Source organism: Sesamum indicum, linkage group LG16, assembly GCF_000512975.1.
Source record: "Sesamum indicum cultivar Zhongzhi No. 13 linkage group LG16, S_indicum_v1.0, whole genome shotgun sequence".
Taxonomy (NCBI): Eukaryota; Viridiplantae; Streptophyta; class Magnoliopsida; order Lamiales; family Pedaliaceae; genus Sesamum; species Sesamum indicum.
This window is the reverse complement of record NC_026160.1, coordinates 1,727,169-1,749,478: the sequence shown is the minus strand read 5'-3', so window position 1 is coordinate 1,749,478 and position 22,310 is coordinate 1,727,169. Positions and strand designations below refer to the sequence as shown.

Below are 22,310 nucleotides of genomic sequence, written 5' to 3'. Positions count from 1 at the left end.
AATTTTAAAAAGTTTGGATTATTTTTTTTAAAAGAATTTTGATCTTACTAAAAAATAAAAAGAATTAACTCACTCATTTCAAACTAAAAGTTTTGAGAAGAAACTACTAAAAATTTGGGAGATGGTCATAATGATTTACTTAATTTGAATATTAAAAATTTTTCATTGCATATTTTTAAGATAAACTGATTGTGTGGTTTTAAAATTATATTTGGTTTAAAATATAAATGTAAGATATACTTATTTTATATTTTATCTTGATATTATATTTTAATTTTATGAGAAATTGAGAATATATAATAAAAATATATATTATATCTAGTCGTGCCATATCATAATTCTTCTATATTTTTTATGTTGCCGTGAGATCGTGTCTGTGTTATATCGTGTCTGTGACAGTCAGGGAGTTTTTGTAAAAATTTCTACTTTTAAAAAATAATTTTTGTAGAGAAAGTTGAAAGTTGTAGTAGAATCACAAGTAAGTATTGTTTGTATAAAAAATAAAAAGTAGATAAAAATTGAATTGGATAGTATTTGAAAAAAAATCACTTCTAAAATAAACTTAATTGATTAAAGATAATTTTTTTCCAATGTATTAAAATGATACTATCTTTTTTGCTTATTATTGCACTTGTTGTATGCAATAATAATTATTTTTTTACAAAAATAATAAAATTTATTTCGCTTACTATCTTTTATATATATTTTTTAAAAATATTAAAAAGTATATGTTTAATTTAATAATACTCCCACCAAGTAATATAATTGTTGATTCATACACAATAATTAAACTTGTATGATTGCAAAAGAAAAAGAATATTAATTAATCAAATAATAATATGTAAACGAAATAATATAATTCGATATAGCAAATAAAATATACAAAATAAATATGTGAAAGTGTAAATTTGATTATTATTAAGTTATTCAAATTATTTGAAAAACTCCATTATCAACTTTAAATATACAATTTTAAAAAAAATAAAAATAATATTAAAAAATAAAGATGGATTTATTTAAAAAAAATAAAAATAGCTAGAAGTTTTTAGCTTTTGGCCTAAAAACACTTTTTTTAACCATTTCAAAAGTAGAATTTGACATTTCAAATATTTCAAAAGTACTTTTTGAACGTCAGAATTAAAAAACGCTTTCTAAAACTGCTCGTAAATACTCCTGGAGACTCGGAAGAAAGAGAGAAGAAAATTAAAAGTTGGTGAGATATTGAAAAAAATAACATAAAAAATTAGAAAATTGTGATGATATTAACATATGTATTCTATGGTCCCGTTTTACTGAGATTTGGATGAACGAATGATCCAATCCAATCTAATCCACCATTTACTAGCCAACAAGTAGATCAGTACCAAACGGGTGGTTCTGGATACTGACATTATTTGTTTGGATAAGGTGGGGTAGGTTGTCCTAAATGGCATATCGTTTGCCAATTCATAGAAATGTCCCTCTAAATTGTCTGTAAAAGTTGCATGATCATCATTATCATATTTAGGTTCATTTCGTGATATTGTGTCTAGGCCCAGCAAAAAATGAGATTGTTGTGTGATTTCAATTAAGATTTAAATGGGTGGATAAATGTGTCATGATGGTCATTATGACTAATTTTTATCTTCAACTTTTTAGCATTGTAGCTTTTTGCCTTTCATTTGAATTTAATTCCCCAAGAAACCCTCAGCACGAAGTGATGGAATGTCAGACTATTCTTGAAAAAATGAGCTTAAACCTTTGAGTTTTCACCATCTTCGGTATAAAGTTTTTAACTTAGAAGCTCCATTTTCTCTTCTTCCACACTGTGCCTGAGTTCTTCCATGGTTGAAACGCTTATACTTTCCTCCTGACATTCTTTAATTAGTAAATTTAACTTGACATTCGATACAGTTGCCAATACCTTCACGTTATTAGATGAGTTGTACGCTTTGCGTGGCCTAATAGAGATTGGATGACAGATGTTGAGTGGGCTGCAAGAAAGTGGAGGGGTAAACATATTGTCAATGTGGCCTATTGCGCATTACTGGGTGCGTGTATCTACCATATATGGAGAGAGAGAAATCTTAGGCGATTCGAGCATATTGAGCGGAACCCAAATATTGTAGCTAGCTTAATTGTGGAGGATATTAGACAACGTATACTTGGCATTACCTTAACTAGCTCTGTTAGTACACATGCACTTTATAGATTGTGGCGTATTCCTTGGCCTGTCGAGGGAAACACTACTTGATTTATAATTGTTGTACTATATCTTTTTCTATTTATGAAAATTATATTTATCGAAAAAAAAAATTTAACTTGACATCATTCATGAACTTTTGCTTTACTCTTTCATATTTTTCCTAGTTCATTAAACATTATCTATTCTGTTGTTAGGTTTAGGAGTTTAATCACGAATTTGTGACATCTGTGAAATTAACTAGAGAAACAATGGTCTCTTGTCAACAAATTTTGTCCAATATACAGGCTTTGATAGTGACATGTTTGTTTTTTCTACTTCTTGGACACATGTTGAAAGATTGAATGTAAACAGGACATCGATTGCAATTAATTAACAATCCATAGTTTAATGATATGGAGTAAATAAAAGAGATAATTACGCTCCCCTCTGTTGGAGTTTGGTGTAATTACACATAGGTCCCTAATTGTTTGGAAAATTATATCTAACACCTTCGAGGTTTGCTTTTGTCTAACAAATTAATAAGTCCCTTTATAAGTTAAAATTAATCAAATTTGTTAATATTAATAAAAAAACTTTGAATAAAAATTGATATTTATACTCGATTGACTTATTACATGTCAAATAATTTTCTTTCCATCTAAACTACCCTTGTAACAGTGAAAATATACCTCCTCACATGCATTAATGCGTGAAGACGTATGAGGGTAAATATAAATTTTTATTCTCAGTTTTTTGTTAATATCAGTAAATTCGATAAATTTTGACTAATGGAGGAACTTATTTGTTAAATGAAAGCAAACATCAAGAGTGCTAAATATAATTTTTTAAACTATAAGAGGTCTATGTATAACTGACAACAAATTTTAAGAATGGAGAATGTAATCATCCCTAAACAAAACACTGACCAATCAATCATCTAGTTATCAAAGTTTCAATCACATTTTAATCAATTCTACGTTAATCATATTGCAAGAAGTAACGGTGGAAGAATTTGCATTTAACACCAATAATATTTTTGTTATTACAAGTTCTTGCCACAAGATTTAAAATATTTCTTGATTTGTTGAATTTTCCTAGTGAAGATAAAGATGTAGAATATTAATGAAATCCATTAGCAATATGCACAACACGCTTATGATTTACTAGTACAAGGAAAGTTGGGCTGATATATTAAAATAAATAAAAGAAACTAAAAGATAACACAAATACTTCTAATATTTAATTATAATAAAAATATAGTAACTCGTGCACTGCATCCACAACTTGCATCTTTTTTATTTTTTATTTTTTAAAATTGTTCAAAGTACTTTGAGTCGCGTATAAGTCCACAATTCTTTTTATTTTTTAATTTTAGATTAAGTTATTATAATATTAATTTATTGATTATAAATTATTTGTTAATTAATAATTATAACCAATTAAATATGTATTAACCAGAAAAGTTTTTATAAATATAAATGTTAAGATATTTAATATTATATTTTATATATATTATAATTCAGTACTTGATTCGATTCGATTAACCGTCATAAAAAATCAATCAAGTTAGTTGCACAATATCATGATTGCATATTAATGTCAATGTGGGTAAAGAGATAAGAAGACCTCGACACTAAAGTCATTGGTGAACATGTGGACATATGGTCATTTTTACAAATATTAAAAATCAGGTTGTAGGGTGATCAACTGCAGACGTTAACCCTGCGCCATTATCAATATAACTGGCTAAAAGCATGTCTAGGTTCTTAAACTTAGCTATTCTACAGACTTTTAAGTAGGTGTTGTACAAAAATCAGCAATAACGCATATACTTCCTATTCTCTAAAGCAATGCACCAATCATCATACAATTTCTTATGACAATCCTTACAATTGATCTGTCTGTTTTTCCCTATCAAATGTATGACTTCAATATATTTGCGACTTGCGAATAAAACGTCCACCGGAGTTTAAGAAAACGATCAGTGTGGGGGTTGATTTATGCTTCAACTTTGGCAGCCAAATAATTTATGGCAAGTAAATAGTAACAATTGAGGTAATGGCAGCGGGTTAACTGAGATGGGAAATGTCGACCTCATCTGGAATCTTGAAGGTGTCTGCTGCTCCAAATTTTCTCCACTCTTCCCCAACAGATTCGTCTTCATTGTCACTATCCCTCTCGTCGACGTCTTGAGCGATTGGAGATGTGGGGTCAAGGACACTTTTGGATCTACAATCATGGACAGCCAGCATCTTAACTTGGCCAAGATGAGAAATTTCTACTACAACAGTTTCATCATCAACTGGCAGAGGTTGCTTCCATGGTTCCCCATCAATCCTCATGTATGTATGGTCAGCTGCACCTTTATGGAACTCGAATCGGATACGGTGTGCCTACATGCAACAAGACCACAACAGTTGGGATAAGTATAAAAAGATACCATAATAAGTCTGTGCTTTTACTAATTGTAAGTAATAAACAATTCCCTCCTGTTTTATTCAATAATACTGAGCTAGCCTTTCTGGTGGATATTGAGTACAGGTTCCTCGTCCTATTTATGTGATTCAAGTTCAAAGAATGCTCTGAAGTTCCTACACTCTCACATGGCTCAAACAGACCTATTTTCCCAAGGCAATTTTGCATTTTCCACTGCCAAGAATTTCATCTATAATGAATAAAAGCAATTAAACTTTATGGAATGCTTAATACGGCTTTGATTATATTTGCATGTGCAAGACCTCAACATAAGCATTCTGAAAATAACACAAGGATGCATCTGTTGGCACAAAACATTAGAAGAATATTGTAACTAAACTCCACTGGACATCAGAATTATGGACAAGGAAAAGTGAAAAAACCTGTGCAAGACGCCTCCCATGTCCATTAGGAGCGAGTAAAACGAGTCCATGCCAAGCATCTCTAAAACCAACAATCTCAAGTAGGCCATCATCTACGAACGGTGGAGTCAAGTCTCTCTGACATATTAACAAGTACAAAATTTAAGAAGTTGATGTTTAGTTCCTAACATCTGTAACAGAATTGCCACAAAATATAAGAAAAAGATGTTTCTGGAGACTACTGACATCACGACGTTTATTACTATTTGGTGTTCCCCAAGGATTTAGCCCACCGGAAAAGCTTGGCAAGTTAAGGCATACAATTGACCTGATGCTGTATGTTGGAAAAGAAATATCAGTGCAACTTCACCATATTCTTCAGGAATCACATTTATAATCCATTTAGAGTGGCTGTATAAGTTATACATGTTTCATTAATTGGAAAAGTAAGATAAAAGAAAATAACTTAAGGGAAACATGATACATTCTTCCTAGTCTTATTAGTAATAGTACAAAATGCAAACATGCTAATTACTATTTTTAAAAAGATATATAAAAAGGTATAGTGGAGTAATATTGAAATAAATGAAATTCTGTTGAACACCTCTGCAAAAGTAAACGAAATGCAAACATGCTAAATACCTCTGTAAAAGTAAACTTAAGGGAAACATGATAGACTCTATGTTACCAGATTACTGTAAAGCCTACCAGCAGTAGAAGAGTGAGTAAATTTATCTCATATTTGAAACCCAACTTGTAAGGTCAGAGAATATGATAATGGCCAGTCCAGTTGCAACATATTCTGAGATTGTATTTTTTTGCAAATGGGAATTACAAGTTACAATCATTCAAGTAACAGTCCAACTTATGTAAGATAAATTATGCTCTCAGTCTATTTTGGTTTCAGGAGTCAAAAGAACAAGTTCGTATTTCTGAACCTTATGACACATAAAACACTCAAGTTTGCTAGTACAAGTTAACTAGAAGACTCTTGATTCTATCTTTACCAAATTGTTTACGGAGAAAGATATGAAACACGAAAAATAAGGATTACCCAAGGGACAAAAGATAACTACGTGTATTGGCTTTTTTAAATTAATTTTGAGAGAGTTTTTAGTTATCGTTATTATAATGTTAAGTCATAGAGATGAAAGTAACAGATATGCCCACATCAATTTTCTACTGGTTAGAACTGAAATTTCTGAATATAAAAATTTCTTCTAAAATAGTTAATGCTTCAAGAAACAAATTCCTGTAGCATATAGCATGAATAATTGAAAAACTACTGCAACATTTTGCATGGAAGCATATCTTTTTCAGGAAATCATGACTATCCTCACAGAGACATTCATCTCTCTGTAGACGACAATCTCAAACATTCTGCACTATGAGACAAGTTGAAAAAAGAGTACAAATCTCCAGGTATATCTAGGTAAATGAAAATATGGACAGATATTCAGGGGAAAATCCAGAGAGATGCCACCGCTAGCAATATCAAGATATGAACATAGAATGACATTAATAGGCCATGTCAACTTATTATGGAGAATCAGAAACTGGTTTTAGTAGAGTCTTCATTAAAACAATTTCCTGCAATAGGTTAACCAAAACTAATTACCTGTGAGAATGTCTCTTTCTTTTGTTCTTTCTGTGCAGAACGGCTTTCTATGATTATAGAAATTAAAGAAGATTCTTATGCATTGTAGATATACAGGTACTAATACCAGAACTTTTCAGTTCAAATCCAAACCGACCAGTTTCTTAAGATAATAGAAATATCCTATTTGACCACCAATTCAACTCTACCAATATTCTGACCAGAAAACGTCAAAATTTCTTGGCCTCCTTTTTCTACGTGAAGATTCATGGCCCTTTTTTCGACTACTACTTGTATTCATTAATTCTAAGTGGAAATAGGAAGCACACCATCAGAAATAAATTAGTTTCTGCATAGCAAACAAGTGTTATACCTGTGAGGAATATTGAGGTCTTGCCAATCACCATGTCTTTTCATGATCTTAACCTTGCAGAGTTGAGCTATATTCCTGCACCACAATTATTTACGATCAAAAGAAAATGTTATGGAGAAAGAGACAGGTAAAGACTTCGTATTTCGGGGAGTTCATAATGCATATTAGAAATACTAATGGAGTATTTTTGACCTTGTAGGTAAGGTAAAAACGGAACTGCTTTTCACCTATATATTTGCAGCAATAAAATACAATATCTGTAGCTTAAGAAAAGCATGTGGTGTTAACAAGATTGGCTTTAACATAGTGGAATTATCTTATATAATAATAAAAGGCTGATACTCTTGCATATTCTCATTGGATACGTCACTTATGCAAAAATTCTAACTGAAGTGTGAAAAACTAGTTTGAAATATAAAAGCAAACAGTAGAAAACAAAAGGGAAATATTTGAATTTACCAAGTTCACAGTATCGTGTAGATTCATGAACATGGAGAAAAAGGTTAGCCATCAAAAGTAGTAAGATATTGCAACACGTTTGTTCCAAAACAAATACTGAACAAGCATATGGTAAAACATCATTTCAGCCACAAACTTTTGAAAGCCACACCTAGAAGGTCAAACAAGCTGAAGTTGTTGAAGAACTTAAATAAATTAGAAACTTTATAATTAACAAAACACTGTAAGAAGGTCAATGTTTGGTGGTATGTTTTAGTACTTGAAGTTATCATATTATTAAGCTTTAAGCTGACAGCAGTAATTTGTGAATATTGGGTTTGCTTCAAAGATGTAGGTAAACATGTTTCACTTCAAAAATAATGGATTGAACTACACAGTTCAACTCCTCCTTTTATGCATTGGAAGGTAAGCAAAACTGTATTGTATCACAGATCATATAAGCTCACCTTGAAGAAGGGTGAAATAGAGAAGCAAAAAACCATCCTTGTGAGCATCCAAGCTTTGCGTATGTACTCTAAGGTGCAGCAAAGAAGCATCTCTTTACAATCAACAAAATTCACACTAGTTGCAGGAAAGTCTCAACAAGACACTAGACAAATGATTTATGATATAATAGCAACTCAAGCCAACTAAAAGCATCCTTAGTATGTTCAAGACATAAAAAAATAATTTGGAAATTCTATGCAAGGGGTAAATTGTGAGCAATCCTTTACTAAAAATTCCAAATTAAACTAGTACATGTTAACATACTATTACTATACCTGATTAACTAGCTGGTTTTTGAATTTTTCTGGATGCAGCTTTCGCTCAGAGTGGAATGCGTAAGAAACCTGTGCATCCATTCCTGAAGACCGGAAAAATTAGTAAGGTGTTCAATCTTACAGACTATGATTTCATAACAGCAGTAGCAAGGAAAATTCAATTGTTCGTGTTTCTTAAAAAATGGAAACTGAAATACAACTATATATATACAAACACACGTATATATGAGCTTCAAATACGATGAAACATAATGGATCAGTTTCCGTTGTTGGAATTTAAGGTCCACTATGATATATATTCTAATTTTCTGTGTAATAAATAAGCAATAAGAATAATATGTTCAGCAATTCTTCTAAGAATGGCACAACAACCGACAAATAATTCCATTATAAGGTGCCATTTCAAAACCTACAAATCTCTTCAGGTCCTACGAGAAAAGCTTTGCAAGAAAGAATCATGGATCAATTAGCAATATTCATAATAATTGATGTCATTTCTTTACAGTAAATAGTATCTTGCACCATTGTATATGGTTTCATTAGTTCACAGAGGACATTGGATTAACAAAAGATTTAGTAAAGCTTTGCAAGAAAGAATCATGGATCAATTAGCAATATTCATAATTATCAATGTCATTCTTTACAGTAAATAGTATCTTGCACCATTGAATATAGTTTCATTAGTTCAGCTAGTGGTAGTCCTTATTTCATTACACACCTGAGCAGCCTAAGCGCGCTAAATGGCATAGCTCAAGATATATGCACAAAGGTTTATTCACAAGCTCGAAGTGGAACTGGAATTAATAAGATTTCACATGATCAAATGAAAGACAAGAGTACAAATAATGATCAATTTAAGCATAACTGTGTTAGTTTGTTAAGAAGTTTACAGACCGTTCACTTACCCATGCTGAAGTAGTTCCAAAAGCCTCCACGGAATGTGTCGTAACCTTCCTGAAACATTTACACGTTCAGAAGTTCCACATAGCACTTTTACTTTTAAAACAATAGAAGAAACAACATTGTTTGTTGTACTAGTTACCTAGATGGTTACCTACTACAGAAACATATAAGGATGACTGTACTTTACATGAGTTATAACAATATCCCAGTAATTTCCATAAATTTATCGCTGCCCCTAAATTTAGGTACTTTGCCTTCATATATTGTTAAAAATTCCAGAGACATGCTACTACAATCTAGTTTAGGTTGATAGCTGGACAACATCACAAAGCTGCTTGTTTCGACCAAACATTATACTGTTCATGTACTTCAGGAGGGGTCTGGAGTTAGGTAGAATATCACTGATAACACTAAGAAGATTTTTTTTTTCACTTCAAAATGAGATCGTCGTTTCCTGGTACCAAAGAAGCAACACGTTTGAAATCAACAGTTATCAGAAGTATCAAATCCAGGAACATAGGGAAAGCAGACAACAAAGATAAATCTAGAATAATATGTAGATTGACGTGCGTCAATTTTGGTATAGCCATAGGTGAAGTGAAAATCTCATCACCACAATCATAGAATGCTCAAGAGAGAAAAATATTAATGTAGAGGTTAGAAAAGCTTCCTACCACATTGAGATCATCTGTGGAAGAAACCCGATGAAATGCATGCAATGAATGTGGCAACTCTAGGGGAGCAATTGGATCACAAGAGCCTTGCCTTGGTGCTCTCATTCGCATAAGAATATGCCAACTGAAGATAATTCAATTTATTTTGTACAATCAGGAGAATAGAAAAATATTGTAAATTCTAGGCAACTAATGACTTCAGCACAGGTCACTATCAGTGCCCATTAGGTTGTGAGAAACATGTGATAGAAAAGTACTTGACCTTGATGACAGACTCATTATGTGAACAGAATAAAAATTGACTCAAAGGAGTAAAATAATTCTTAAAAAGTAATATCTTAAGCAAAACTAAAAAGGTCATTAGCAGGCAAGCAAGAGAAGTGCTTTATTCATCAGTAGGTTTTTCCAGAAAAAAATTTTTGAGATCCATAATTATCAGTGACTTGTACGGGCACGTCATGAATAAGTACTGTTATATATATATCATTAGATATGATATGATTTGTATATATCTAGTAGGATAGTTATCTTTGGTAGGGTGTTTGTTCCATCTCAATATGTTGAGATGGTTTATTTCGATTTCAGATATACATATCTCTTTTTCCCTTCTCTACTTTTCACAAGTACATTAGTGCATCATCTAGAAAAGATACAATAATGAGTTATCCATGAAGCACATGATTGAGCCGTAAAGCTTGGAAATAAGGATTATGGAACTGTTGGATTACTTCAAAGTAATTACTGTTCTAAAACAAGGTAGCAAGATTTTCTCTAAATGTTCATTGTGCAAGTATTTTACCTTAAAGATGCCTTGTTTCTTATATGTTTCCAATGGATATGTTCAGAAAGCCTGTGAATGTTTCTAGTGGCAATAGGAAAGACCAGCTTGTGTTGCATTTTTATATGGAATGTGATCTTGTTATAATAAGAAACAATTGTTTTCATTTGATCCAAGAAAATTCATAGTCACTCAACTTGAATGGAAATTACCTGTCTATCTTCATTTCTTTTGCTCTCCACACTTGATCCAAGAATGATAGCACAGAATTACGATTAGTTCCAGGATTTTTCTTACCCTGAAATTCAAAGGCTTAGATTCATTTGATGTACAAGAAACGTCAAGGCCCAAAAGATTGCATAGATATTTTCAACCAAGGGACTGAGATAGCTAATATGAGCTCCGCATACACTGATATAATATTAAAGAAGAAAAGCAAAGTCATTGCTGTGTATGAAGTCAGTACAAAGAGAAACAGATAAGGTACAATATATTAAAGTGGAAATCGGCGAAACAATGGCTTCTATATTTTGCTGCCATTTGTTGGTGCCAGAGTATCTTGACTAGGCTAGCAGTGTAGAATTTGTCCTTAAAAAGAGAACTGCAGCCCAGGGAGTTTATCATACAAGTCATCTGGAAGTTCCAATCTCATGATGCTCAGTTAAAGATTTCAGGCAACTTTATGATTTTGTTTAAAGGAGATCAATCATCAATACTTTAGATGCATGCATTTCTATTGCAATAGCCCTACTAAAAAATTCTCAGACAGCATATCGGAAGAATTATGTATAATAAACATATATTTAGTATGTCAAGTGCTGCCTTCACGAGTCATAAAACTTTTTCATACCCAACCAAACGCAAATGGCAGATTGTTTCCAGTTCCCAAAGGCACAGTAGCAATTGGTGGGGGCTGAGATAATTTTAGATCAGAAACCACCCCAAGAAGCCATCCAGCTGTACCATCTCCACCTGCAACCTATAAAGTCACAGGCTATCAGATGTTTCATATGCATCAGATCTAAGTAAGAACCATCAAAGGAAAGACACACTTCCAGATAGTCTTCTGTTTCACAACTCACAATTATTCTCAACTTCTTCTCAAGTTCAGGAGCAGTTCCGTCACCACTATTCTTGAGCTTTTCGAGATTGATAAAAAGCCTACGTAACACGCTATCAGGAGCTTCTTCTGTCAAATCAATTACCTGAAAATGTATGAGATCGTCTATGAAAAGGAATTTATCTATATTGAAGGAGACCAGCAGAAAACTAAGCTAAAGGTCCTACTACATTAATAGCAGTAAATTACAACCACACCACTTGATGTAGTGGCTCTTCTGGATTATTATGTATTTCAATTCAGAAATATATGAATGTGTTTTTGTGTGTGTGTACAAAATGTGCTCCGTTATTTTGAAAAGGCCATCCCCTGCACAGCCATGAACTATATGTGATGAAAACAATCTGAAGAAACATAGATGATCTCACCTGCTTCTCATTTAGTATGGATCGATACGTGATGAGGAGCTCTCCACCAAGCTGACCACCACTTCTAGAGTTGATAAATACCAAAACAGGACATTCAGGCTTGAACAACTCGGCCTTTGACTCTGGCTCAAGTATATATCTAGGGATATAAAACTTCTTGATAAATTCTTCAGAGTCAAGATCCAAATTCTCCATTCCTAACTGCAAGCCAACTGCAATACGAATCTCGTAGCTGGGGATCTGAGTCTAAGAAAGAATGGCTTGTCTAAAGAAGAAGAGAAAAAAAATTATAAGCCCATATTCTCTTACAATGTTGCCGCATAGAACCAAACCTTTTACTACTAGTCTGAATTGAAACCAAAGCAAGACACAACTGACTTTGAAAGCAAGATAAATATACCCCTATTGATCTACTATCAGCAATCTGTCAAACTACATTAACCATTAACAATATTCGCAGTATACAAAAATATAATGTCCTTAAAATGCACCAGCAAACTCAATAAAAATTCTTTGGCTTTATCTGGATTTCTTGTTGAATGGTTCCGACTAGGTGGTATGGAGATGGTGTTCTTGAGAAATGTATTAGGAAATATTATGTATGCTTGGCACTTTTAAAGAATGGTTTAAAATAGGAAGGAAAGAGTAAAATTGTTTTAGAATTTATTTCTGGAGGTACAAAAAGTACTACAGATGTCAAATGGTATTTGGATCCCGGGTTTTCAGTATGTAAAGTACATATTATATAAAGATAATTATCGTAGATAGATTTTTATATATAGGAGAATGAACAAGATGATACATATATATATATATATATTTATATTGGATAAGTAATAATTATGTAGTTTTTACTAATTAAAGAACAATGTAATTTTAATTAATCAAATAATTATTTTAGAAACTGACTAAACTCTACCTTAAACTAAGATAAATAATCAATATTCCATGGGGTCTGCATGCATGTTGTGAGGTCCCCTCGTAGTTTATATTTTGTACCATAGTATTGAATGTAATTTCCGGTTAACATGAAAGATAGTAGCTTTATGTGTCCATGTTATGACATATTAGGAACTTTGATACTTTTTATATTGTATGTAAGTGCACTAAAGATGTGACTTTTCCTTCATCAAAATGGGCAAGAGCTGATATTTTAATAAATTAAAAATTAAGGTAATGGCGACACTTCATACAAATTTAAAAATTAAACAATTCAATGAAAAAAAGACTTAGTAATACTTGAAGCTTATAAAAGTAAAAAGAGGAGAGAGAGAGAGACCAGAAGCCAACCTTTGTTGACTTTTCTTTTGTGGGGCTCATATACGAAAGAAAAAGATGATGGATGACAAGGTGAAAACGCGATTTTAGAAACTTGTTTTGGGGAGAGAGAACATTGGAATCAAACACAACTGAGTATGACAAAGTGATCCTAAAATAACACTTGTCTCTTAAAATTGGAGTGATAATCTTGTCTGAACCTCAAATTTCAGCAAGATCAAAGTGAAAAGAATCACAGGCGGATAAGGATCTCTTTCAAACAACCCATGAAACGGCTCACGCCTTAAAACCCTCTCCACCTCACAAGTACACATTCAGGCAGCATATATGGTTAATATAACAAACACAACTTCTCATTCTCGCATACACTAGATCAATCGCTCACTCATAACACATTCAGACAGCATGTACGTCTGCATTAACAAACAAAAATTCTCATTCTCACATGTATCAGATTAATCAATCTCAGTCATCACAGTAATTGCAACCTACCTTTTCGGATTATGCGGTTCAATTTCAATAACAGATGCCAACAGAAAAGGAGAATCCAGCTAAATATACAAGAAGAATAAAAAACCAAGAATTATTTCGGAACCTGGAAGAGATAAGAAAGGGATTGCTGGAGGGATCACAGGTGATTCTGCAGCGAAATTCGGATCTCGTAAAGGTATGGAATACGGAAGTGGGGCGAGCGAGCGAGAAAGAAATGAACGCGTGATTAAGAACGCACGTGAATGAAGGGCTTAATTATTTTTTTACTATAAAAAAAAAGAAAATTATAAAAATAATATTCTTTTTAAATGTATTAACACATTTATATCGAGTTGTGGACACATAATTTTTTTTAAAAAAAATAACGGTCGAGTAATGAACGTAATATTTAAAATAAAGACATCCACGACTCGACCTCATGGATTCTATCCACGATCGCTAGTTGTGGACGCTCACGGTTCGAGTTTTTTTAAATAATTTGAAATATGTAATAATTAATATTAGCATATAATTACAAATTTAAATAATAAATTTTAATAAATTATAATGTTAAAATTGTATTAATCTGGACAAGCCACAATAAATCATGAACAAAATGAGTCAATACAAATTATGGGTAAGGAAATAAGAAGATCTCGCCGTTAACGCCATAAACGCAATTGTGGAACGAACAAATATTTTTTAAATTTTAGTTAATACAATTTTAACATCATGATTTATTGTAATTTATTATTTAAATTTATAATTCTATGGTTTTTATTAATTAATTATTATGTATAATTATTTTAAAAAAATCGAGCCATGAATTACAACCACGACATGGGCATAATTTAAAAATAAAAAAATTGTGTGTCAAGTCCTGGATGTTGTCCACGACTCGATACTTTAATTATTAAAAAAAAATTAGTGGTTGTCCATGACTCAACACAATTATGTTAATACTTTTTAAAAAAATTATAATAAATAAATAATTAAGCCAACGACTGACAAAGAATTGACGACGAATGGAAGATTTTTAGTGCTATAGTTATAGTAGGTGATTTAAGCATAAGAGCATAGTACAGAGATGAAACGTGGGGAAAATTTTCATATATGGTGTAAAAGTGAATTGAATGATGGGGGCAAAATAATATTTTTGGTCCTACTGGATATGGTCCTTCTCACTTGCAGTCCCACGCTTTATGTGTTCAACACCTTTAGTCCCAAAACTTTATTTTTTTTAACAGAAATGGTTTTGTTCCGTTAACAACTAATGGAAATGGCATGTGATAAGTCACGTGCTGTTAGTCAACTGACAGCTAGCGAAAAAAATAGAGGCAAAATATCACTTTTGGTCCCACTGGATAGGGTCCTTCTCACTTGCAGTCCCACGCTTTACGTGTTCAACACCTTTAGTCCAGGTATCTCATCTTTTCTTATTAGGTATTGCAGCTGGATGAATAAATACAGAAACTAACTTATAACTAGATATGCAGATATGCCTTCTATGTTTATAGTCTTGGATAGTGCTACAAGATAGAATGTTGTATCAATTAGTTCTTATAATCTAGTCAGCATAGTTTAGCTGGTAAAGAATCAAGTTCATTTGTCTGTGCAACTGGCACAGTAGTTATATGCTTGGATTAAATAAAACCAGTTTCATCATATGACATACCTTTTACATCTCTGCTAGGTGTGAAGTTGGCATACAAGAAGTTGCAAAAGACTCGGCTCTGGGTAGATTGAAGGGAAGCGATAATGCGGTAAGGATATTTTTGTCTATTATGCACTTTCCTATTGTCAGGCCGTCGTGTTGCCACATTCTTGTATATGTCTACTCTTGATATAGTTTTCTTTTATTCTGAGCCACAAGTTAATATAAATTATACCATTCCAGTTAACTAAAATAATGAAAATTGGGATTGCAAAATGTTGTAGAACAACGATAAACGGAAAAGCTCTAAAAGATATTATTTCCAAGCACCAAGTCATTGGGATTGACTCCCAGATTTGACCTACCTCCAGGACTCTCTATCTCCTATTTCAGCAAAAAGTTCTGAAAATGGTTTTTCTCAAACACAACGTAGTAAGATTAAATGGAAGATTTCTTGCATGCGTAGCTCTTGTTTGAATGATGTATACTGTATTTGGTTATATTTGCGATAATAAAGTTCTATCGATGTAACTTGATTTTATTTTCTTTTCGTGAAAAAGGATTATACTGAATCCAGCCATAATGAATCCAGAAACACTACTTTTTTGTTATAATTATCTCTTGCTAAATTTATTACTATTAGTAGTCTAGAATTAATGATTATTTACTCTCCAATATCCTTACTAGTATGGAAACCATTCTGAATACATCGGTAACGAACTTTATTCCAGCTGGAGATATATACCCGCTGCTATATTGCACAACCACTGGTTATTCAAGGTGTTGGAGCAGGCAAAGACACAACAATTGCTGGTGTGCAATTTTAGTTTCCGTTTTTATTGCTTTCAGGATTTATGCTTACACATTTAAACACAACATAAACTATAATTACTTGTAAAAAAGGCATATCCAATAGTCCTTTTACACATAATTCACCATTACTAAAAGGTCATCTAGTAATATATAAGAACATATTTTTATACATAATTCACCATTACAATAGCATTCAATATTTGAAGTATTTTGAGATGTTTGTGACATTTTTTGGCCTATTGCTCTTAAGATTAAGTGATGAAAAAAAGATAAAAATGTTGTGTGGTGTTTGTGCTTTATTTACATATATAAATAGCCAAAAATATTTTTTTGGCGCCTTTTTTCCCTCCAAAAACTGAACACAAGCCTGGTCTTTGTTTTTTTCGCCAGCTGCCAATTAACTAACGGCACATGACAACTCACATGTTGTTTCCGTTAGTTGTTAACGGAACATGACTATTTCTGTTAAAAAAATAGAACTTTAGGACTAAAGGTATTGTACACGTAAAGCGTGGGACTGCAAGTGAGAAGGGCCCTATTTAGTGGGACCAAAAGTGATATTTTGGCAATGATGGGATAATTACACATTCTTTTTTATGTATGGTGTAAATACATGTTAGATCGAGTTTGAGCTATATATGATTCGAGCTCAAACTCGAATCATAAGAGTTTGTCGAGTTCAAGCCATAAATAATAAAATTGAACTCGACTCGTTTACACCCCTAAACTACACTAGAATAGGGCTTATAGTGACCACATAGAAACACTGACACCTTGTGCCAAGACAAAGAGCACATATTAAATCATCATCAAATTATTTTTTAATTAAATTTTTTTAATAAGGGAAGAATTTAAATTACAAGTATAGTATAAATTATATATATAGTAGATACACAAGAAATATAATATAACCAATAATTCATATATGCTTTTTAAAAGAAATTGACAAATATATATTCTTAACCAAAAGTTAAATATTTTTAGAAAAAAATGAATATATAATAATTTTATCACATTTTTTAAAAAAAATATTCGAAAAACCATTTAATTACTCATTTTTATCTAAAAGAATGAATAGTTAATAATTTAATTTTATTACAAAATTAATAAAATCTTTTTATGAAATATTTTTTTGTACTCATTTATTACTTAACTTTGAGTCTCTAAAATATAACAACATTCAAACTATTCAATTTACTAATTTTCTATTACTTCATTATAATTAAAAGATAGTTTTTCCAATTGAGAAAATTTTGTTTAAACTTAAAATTTAAAATTATTAGAAAAAGAAATTCTTTGAACTATATATAATACAAGGGCAAGATTGACCAAAAATTTAATCATAGCGGGTAAGTATTACATTTGTTAGTTTAAGGGATAAGTGTTTTTATCAAGCATATACAGTTCAGGGGCAAAGTGTATTTTTTACCCCAGATCAATCAAGAAATATTAATTAAAAATCTCAGATCATACGTTTAAAAGACAAAAAAAGAAACGTTAACGTCCCTAATCCATGTCGCGATATTAAAAGATTTGAGAACCACGGTGTTTCTCAAATTTTATTCTCTTTCTCCATACAAATAAATAAAAACTTAGGTGTGAAAAAATCAACATAGCAACCTAATAATTAGATCAAATCCCATACATGAAACCTACGGAATGAAACTTCTCTATAGTAAGTGCATCAATGCGTTCTATAATCTCATCACTAAGGTGGTTTTTGTGATCCCCAACGGCCCCTTTTCTGAAGAAAGAATTGTACGGCAATTGGAACCAAACTGGAGACTCCTCGGACTTGTTCACCTCATGTTCACTTAGTACTCGAAAGCTGCAACATTTCACAACCTCTTCAACTTCATGTTCTCCTTCAAAGGGACACCCCAAGAACTCAGCCAAGTTCTTGACATGTGATATGGGATCACTCATGAGCTCCTCATAAGTTATAAAAAACAGCTTCTTAGGCTTTTCCGAACTCAACTTCTTGTACCCCATGACATGATCATAATAAGGTCCACAAGGAACGAGCCCGTCACAAAATTTTTCAGCTGCCACTTCAAGCGGCCACGGCTCCTTTTCCGCCTTCTTCCACTTGTTCACGAAATACCATGTCGAGACCAGGGTGTCTTTGGGGTTCCTAGTCACGTATACAATGCGACAGTCGGATGAATCTAGGGTTTTAGCGAGGAGTTGGTAGGGAATGTGTGTGCTAAAAATCCGATGTCTAGAACAAGGATTTGTCGTTAGAGGTTCATCGGATGCAGTGTAAACTTGAACTTCTAAATTCGGAACCAATTCGTGTGGATTTTTCATCGCCAAACGATGTTTGGAGGTTCGATGAACAATGGCGAAAAGGAGGGACTTCAGCCATGTCGTGCCGGTTTTTGGGAAAGAAGCTAAGATTATATCACTTGGGAGAGGCCTAAAATGCTTAACAACCCTATCGATGGGTTCGACAAATTGAGGCAAAAGCCAAAAGCCATCAACATGGCGGAGGCAATCATCACCCCACCATTTTCCTTCAGAGAGGGAATTTAACTCCATCTCTGTAGAAAAATTCTCCATCAGATTACACTATACACTGGTTACTTAGAGAAAATTTTTGGAGGAATGTTAATGTGGTAGATGGCGTATGCTGGTAGAGTATGGAGTTCATTTTATAGAGGCAATTATCCATTTGGCTTTTAGTACACGTAACATAGGAAGAATTCTTACGCAGATCAAATTTCACCGAATCAAATCAATCACAAAATAAGTGTATTGAACTTATCATATAATTGATTCAAATTTGATGAAGTGGGATCTGAACTAGAATTTTGGGTAAGCTAGATAGAAATGTAAGCAAGGAATCTGTATATTATAAAGCTTCAAGAATTCAGTTTTGTGCATGTGATTTTACTATAGACCTTAGCTGTATGCACATGGCTGCATGAGTACGGAACTACAAAAACAAAGCACTATGATTGATGATACTAATGAAGATAAAAAGTAGAGTAGACTTTATGCTGTTACGTTAACTCCAATTGAATCTTTTCAAAATTCTTACAAGTTAGAAGGATTGTTTCAGCCACAAGTATAGGGGGTGTCTACGTACGATAATTAATTTTTTCTGTTAAATTTTGCTTTTATTAAGGTTTACACTCAGAATTAATTGTATAGCAGCAAAACTTTTGTAAGAAGCAATCATAGAGTAACTGTATAATAATTGGTATGTGATTATTCATTTTTTTTAAATTCTATATCAATAATCACGTGATAAATATATGGTACTTGTCATATAATTGATCTATATTTGATCCAATTGGAGCCGAAATAAAATTTTCCTTGTATTCCACCGTTCCTTCTCTCAAATATGAAATAATTTTACTCATAACAGTTGCTCTCCAGCGGAAGTATAGGGATATGGAAAATTTCATTTTACATAACCCCCTCCCCCCATTATTATGTCTTTGAAACAGTACAAAAAAAAAAAAAAAATACTTGTTTGGGATGGATTTTTGGAACAGATACGAATTAATTTGCAACGGGTAAATGGACAAATGCTCGTTCTTGCAGCAGTTCAGGAAAAAAATTATGACGAGAGAAATTTATCTGTCACAAATTTGATGCAGACTTGGGACGAGTTTAGAACATCATCCCAAATGTTGTTCGATTACAAATATTAGTTAAAGTTACAATGGCTATTCTGACGACATTCGAAATGGCTACTAGTTATCATTTTGCAACGCCTTTTGCGACGCACACCCGTCTCAAGCTAGTACAGATTTCTGCTGTGCTTTTCCCTCCTTTGACCGTAAGGACAAGGTGGTTCCAGATGGGTCGGGCACTGATACGAGCCTCACTCAATCTGGACTTGTTGCACACCTGCTAGGCCCAGTGAAGATGATACAAAATCTGGCCCAACATCAAATAGACCCAAACGCACCCTCAAGAAGGCTATTTTTAAGATTGTCATTATTATTATACATGCCGTAGCCCAAAGAATTAATGAACAGAATTAGTTTTTGTTTTTTCTTTTTTTATTAAGGGATTTGACGAGGGTAATACTGATCAAGTAAATTATAATAAGGTTAGTTGTCTTTCCACAGCTTGGTGTGGACATACTTTAGAGGAGTTCAACACTTGAATCCTCTAACGGATTCAAAGAAGGAGTTGGAGCCAATGTGAGTAGCCGATCAGAAGAATGGAAAATGTGTATTTCGTGGTTACTTTTTTTATTTGTTTTTACTTATCATTTGCCACCTAACACGGTGTTTATTTTATATGCATTTCTGCGTTTAATTTACACTGAAAGGCCGGGAATGATCAAAGGGTACACCACTGTGATCCGATTTTAATTCCACTAACATTTTAATTACCGATTTTGCACGCTCCCGCCGCGTTCCGGGCCGATCCGTTCCCTTTCGGTGCAAGTTTGAGGACCCTAGTATTTTAGTTGTTGGAAATAAAATATAAGGTTGCATTCGGCTGTAATATGTTATATTGCTTGAATTGTGTGAATTCTAGCTACCTTGCATGTTTTGTGGGTGATTTTCATCCTTATTTTTCAAGTTTTGTACACGAATGAGAGTGTGTAAGAAAAAAGATTGATTAGCTCGTGCGAAGCTAGGCCACGTAGTGGGTGTAAAAATTTCACTGCATCAAAAACCCCTATGACACAACCCATGATGATGGACTTTCTAAATAATGGTTACTAAAAAAAATAATTAAATTAGACTTAATTAGTTAATTTTGTTCGACACAAGTTAAAATTTAATTGAAGGTGAATCTAAAGAGTCACACACAAATCACTACGAAAATTGTAGAATTAATTTAGAATTAATGTATTGATAAAAATAAGATTTGTCTTATTGGATCTAATGTAAATTTTTTATGAGAATGATTGTATTTACGATAGGGGTGTTACATTTGGTGATAACTGTAGCGACCTGAACATCCATCTCACCAGCGACCTCCACCAGCACCATCTCACCAGCGACCTCCAGAACAACGACCTATTTATTTTTGTCATTTTCCTCTTGTTATGTTTTCCGATTATTGTTGTCAGTAGTTTGTTAGGTTGTTATTTACATAGGTAGTTTGTTAGAAGTAGTTATTTTCTCTCTCTTGTTTGGTGTATATATACCCATCAATGGAGTACATTATGGATGGATTTTTATGTGAATATTAATACATTTTTACTCCCAATAGTCCACTATGGCCGGACTATTTTGTGTTTATTAGATTATTCGACATGGTATCAGAGCCTTCATTTGAAGGTCTCTACATACACAATTTCTGGCGTTTGAGAGTCCTTTTGCGTTGTGTTTTTGAATGGTATCGGCGATGGCGGAGATGCGGGGTAACCCATTACCGGAGAAATTGCAACTTTGTGGTTCTGACCATCCTGGGATGGTTTTGGTTAGTGCACCCCTGACCGGCAACAACTACCTCAACTGGAGTTTCGGGATCAAGAGAGCTCTACGTGCCAAGATGAAGCTGGGATTTATCAATGGCACTTCCATCAAACCAAATATTGATGACTCGTTTTCTGAACAGTGGATTAGAGTGGACAGCATGGTGACCACATGGATCCTCAAGTCCATCTCCAAAGACATTGTGGAGGCTTTTATGTACACAAAATCCTTCAGGAGTTTATGGTTAGATCTTGAGCAGCGATACGGCGAATGTAATGGGCCACAGTTGTACCAACTACAGCGGCAGATATGCTCTATGACACAAGGTTCCTCCTCCCTATCTACATATTTCACCAACATGAAACACCTGTGGATGAAATGGGAGAGCTGAAGACGATGCCGCAATGCACTTGCAATGGGTGCACTTGTGGGGCTTGGGGGCCGTGGCTGAGACGGCAGCCTTCACTCAATCATGCAGTTCCTTATGGGACTTAATGAGGCGTTCGATGGGGTGAGACAACAATTGCTGGTCATGGATCTTGTACCCTCCATAAACAAAACATACTCCATGATACAAAGCATGGAAAAATAAAGACGTGTTCAGATGGAGCTCGCAAATAGTGGTGAGAACGCGACATTGAATGTTAAGGGAGGCCTGCGACCTGAC

The 22,310-nt window shown here is 33.2% G+C and overlaps 3 protein-coding genes across 4 annotated transcripts; 1 reads left to right on the top strand and 2 right to left on the bottom strand.

The window, feature by feature from the left end:
- Positions 4,008-14,054, bottom strand: LOC105178541 (diacylglycerol kinase 5). 2 transcript variants are annotated; one of them, XM_011102034.2, is made up of 13 exons: positions 13,908-14,054; positions 12,035-12,299; positions 11,629-11,751; positions 11,397-11,525; positions 10,759-10,844; positions 9,769-9,892; positions 9,097-9,145; positions 8,192-8,274; positions 7,877-7,944; positions 6,972-7,046; positions 5,248-5,335; positions 5,023-5,139; positions 4,008-4,557 (listed from the first exon to the last, which is right to left on the bottom strand). In XM_011102034.2, the coding sequence occupies exons 2-13, from the start codon at positions 12,227-12,229 to the stop codon at positions 4,234-4,236; spliced, it is 1,461 nt and encodes a 486-aa protein (XP_011100336.1). In that variant the 5' UTR covers positions 12,230-12,299; positions 13,908-14,054; the 3' UTR covers positions 4,008-4,233. The 2 variants fall into 2 exon arrangements, with proteins under 2 accessions (XP_011100336.1, XP_011100335.1); XM_011102033.2 differs by having other exon boundaries at positions 13,805-14,039.
- On the bottom strand, positions 17,883-18,791 carry LOC105178620 (cytosolic sulfotransferase 5-like). Its single transcript, XM_011102129.1, has one exon. It carries the CDS (start codon positions 18,789-18,791, stop codon positions 17,883-17,885), a length of 909 nt encoding a protein of 302 aa, XP_011100431.1.
- Positions 21,573-22,034, top strand: LOC105178618. The gene has a single exon (XM_011102128.1). It carries the CDS (start codon positions 21,573-21,575, stop codon positions 22,032-22,034), a length of 462 nt encoding a protein of 153 aa, XP_011100430.1.

Excerpts from the sequence above, each read along its gene's own strand:
- LOC105178620 (XM_011102129.1), bottom strand. The coding sequence starts at position 18,791 with ATGGAGTTAAATTCCCTCTCTGAAGGAAAATGGTGGGGTGATGATTGC.
- LOC105178618 (XM_011102128.1), top strand. The coding sequence starts at position 21,573 with ATGGCGGAGATGCGGGGTAACCCATTACCGGAGAAATTGCAACTTTGT.
- LOC105178541 (XM_011102034.2), bottom strand. The coding sequence starts at position 12,229 with ATGGAGAATTTGGATCTTGACTCTGAAGAATTTATCAAGAAGTTTTAT. Across the intron at positions 9,893-10,758 it reads AAAGAAATGAAGATAGACAG|TTGGCATATTCTTATGCGAA; the intron begins GTAATTTCCATT and ends AATTATCTTCAG. Across the intron at positions 9,146-9,768 it reads CCACAGATGATCTCAATGTG|GAAGGTTACGACACATTCCG; the intron begins GTAGGAAGCTTT and ends TAAATGTTTCAG.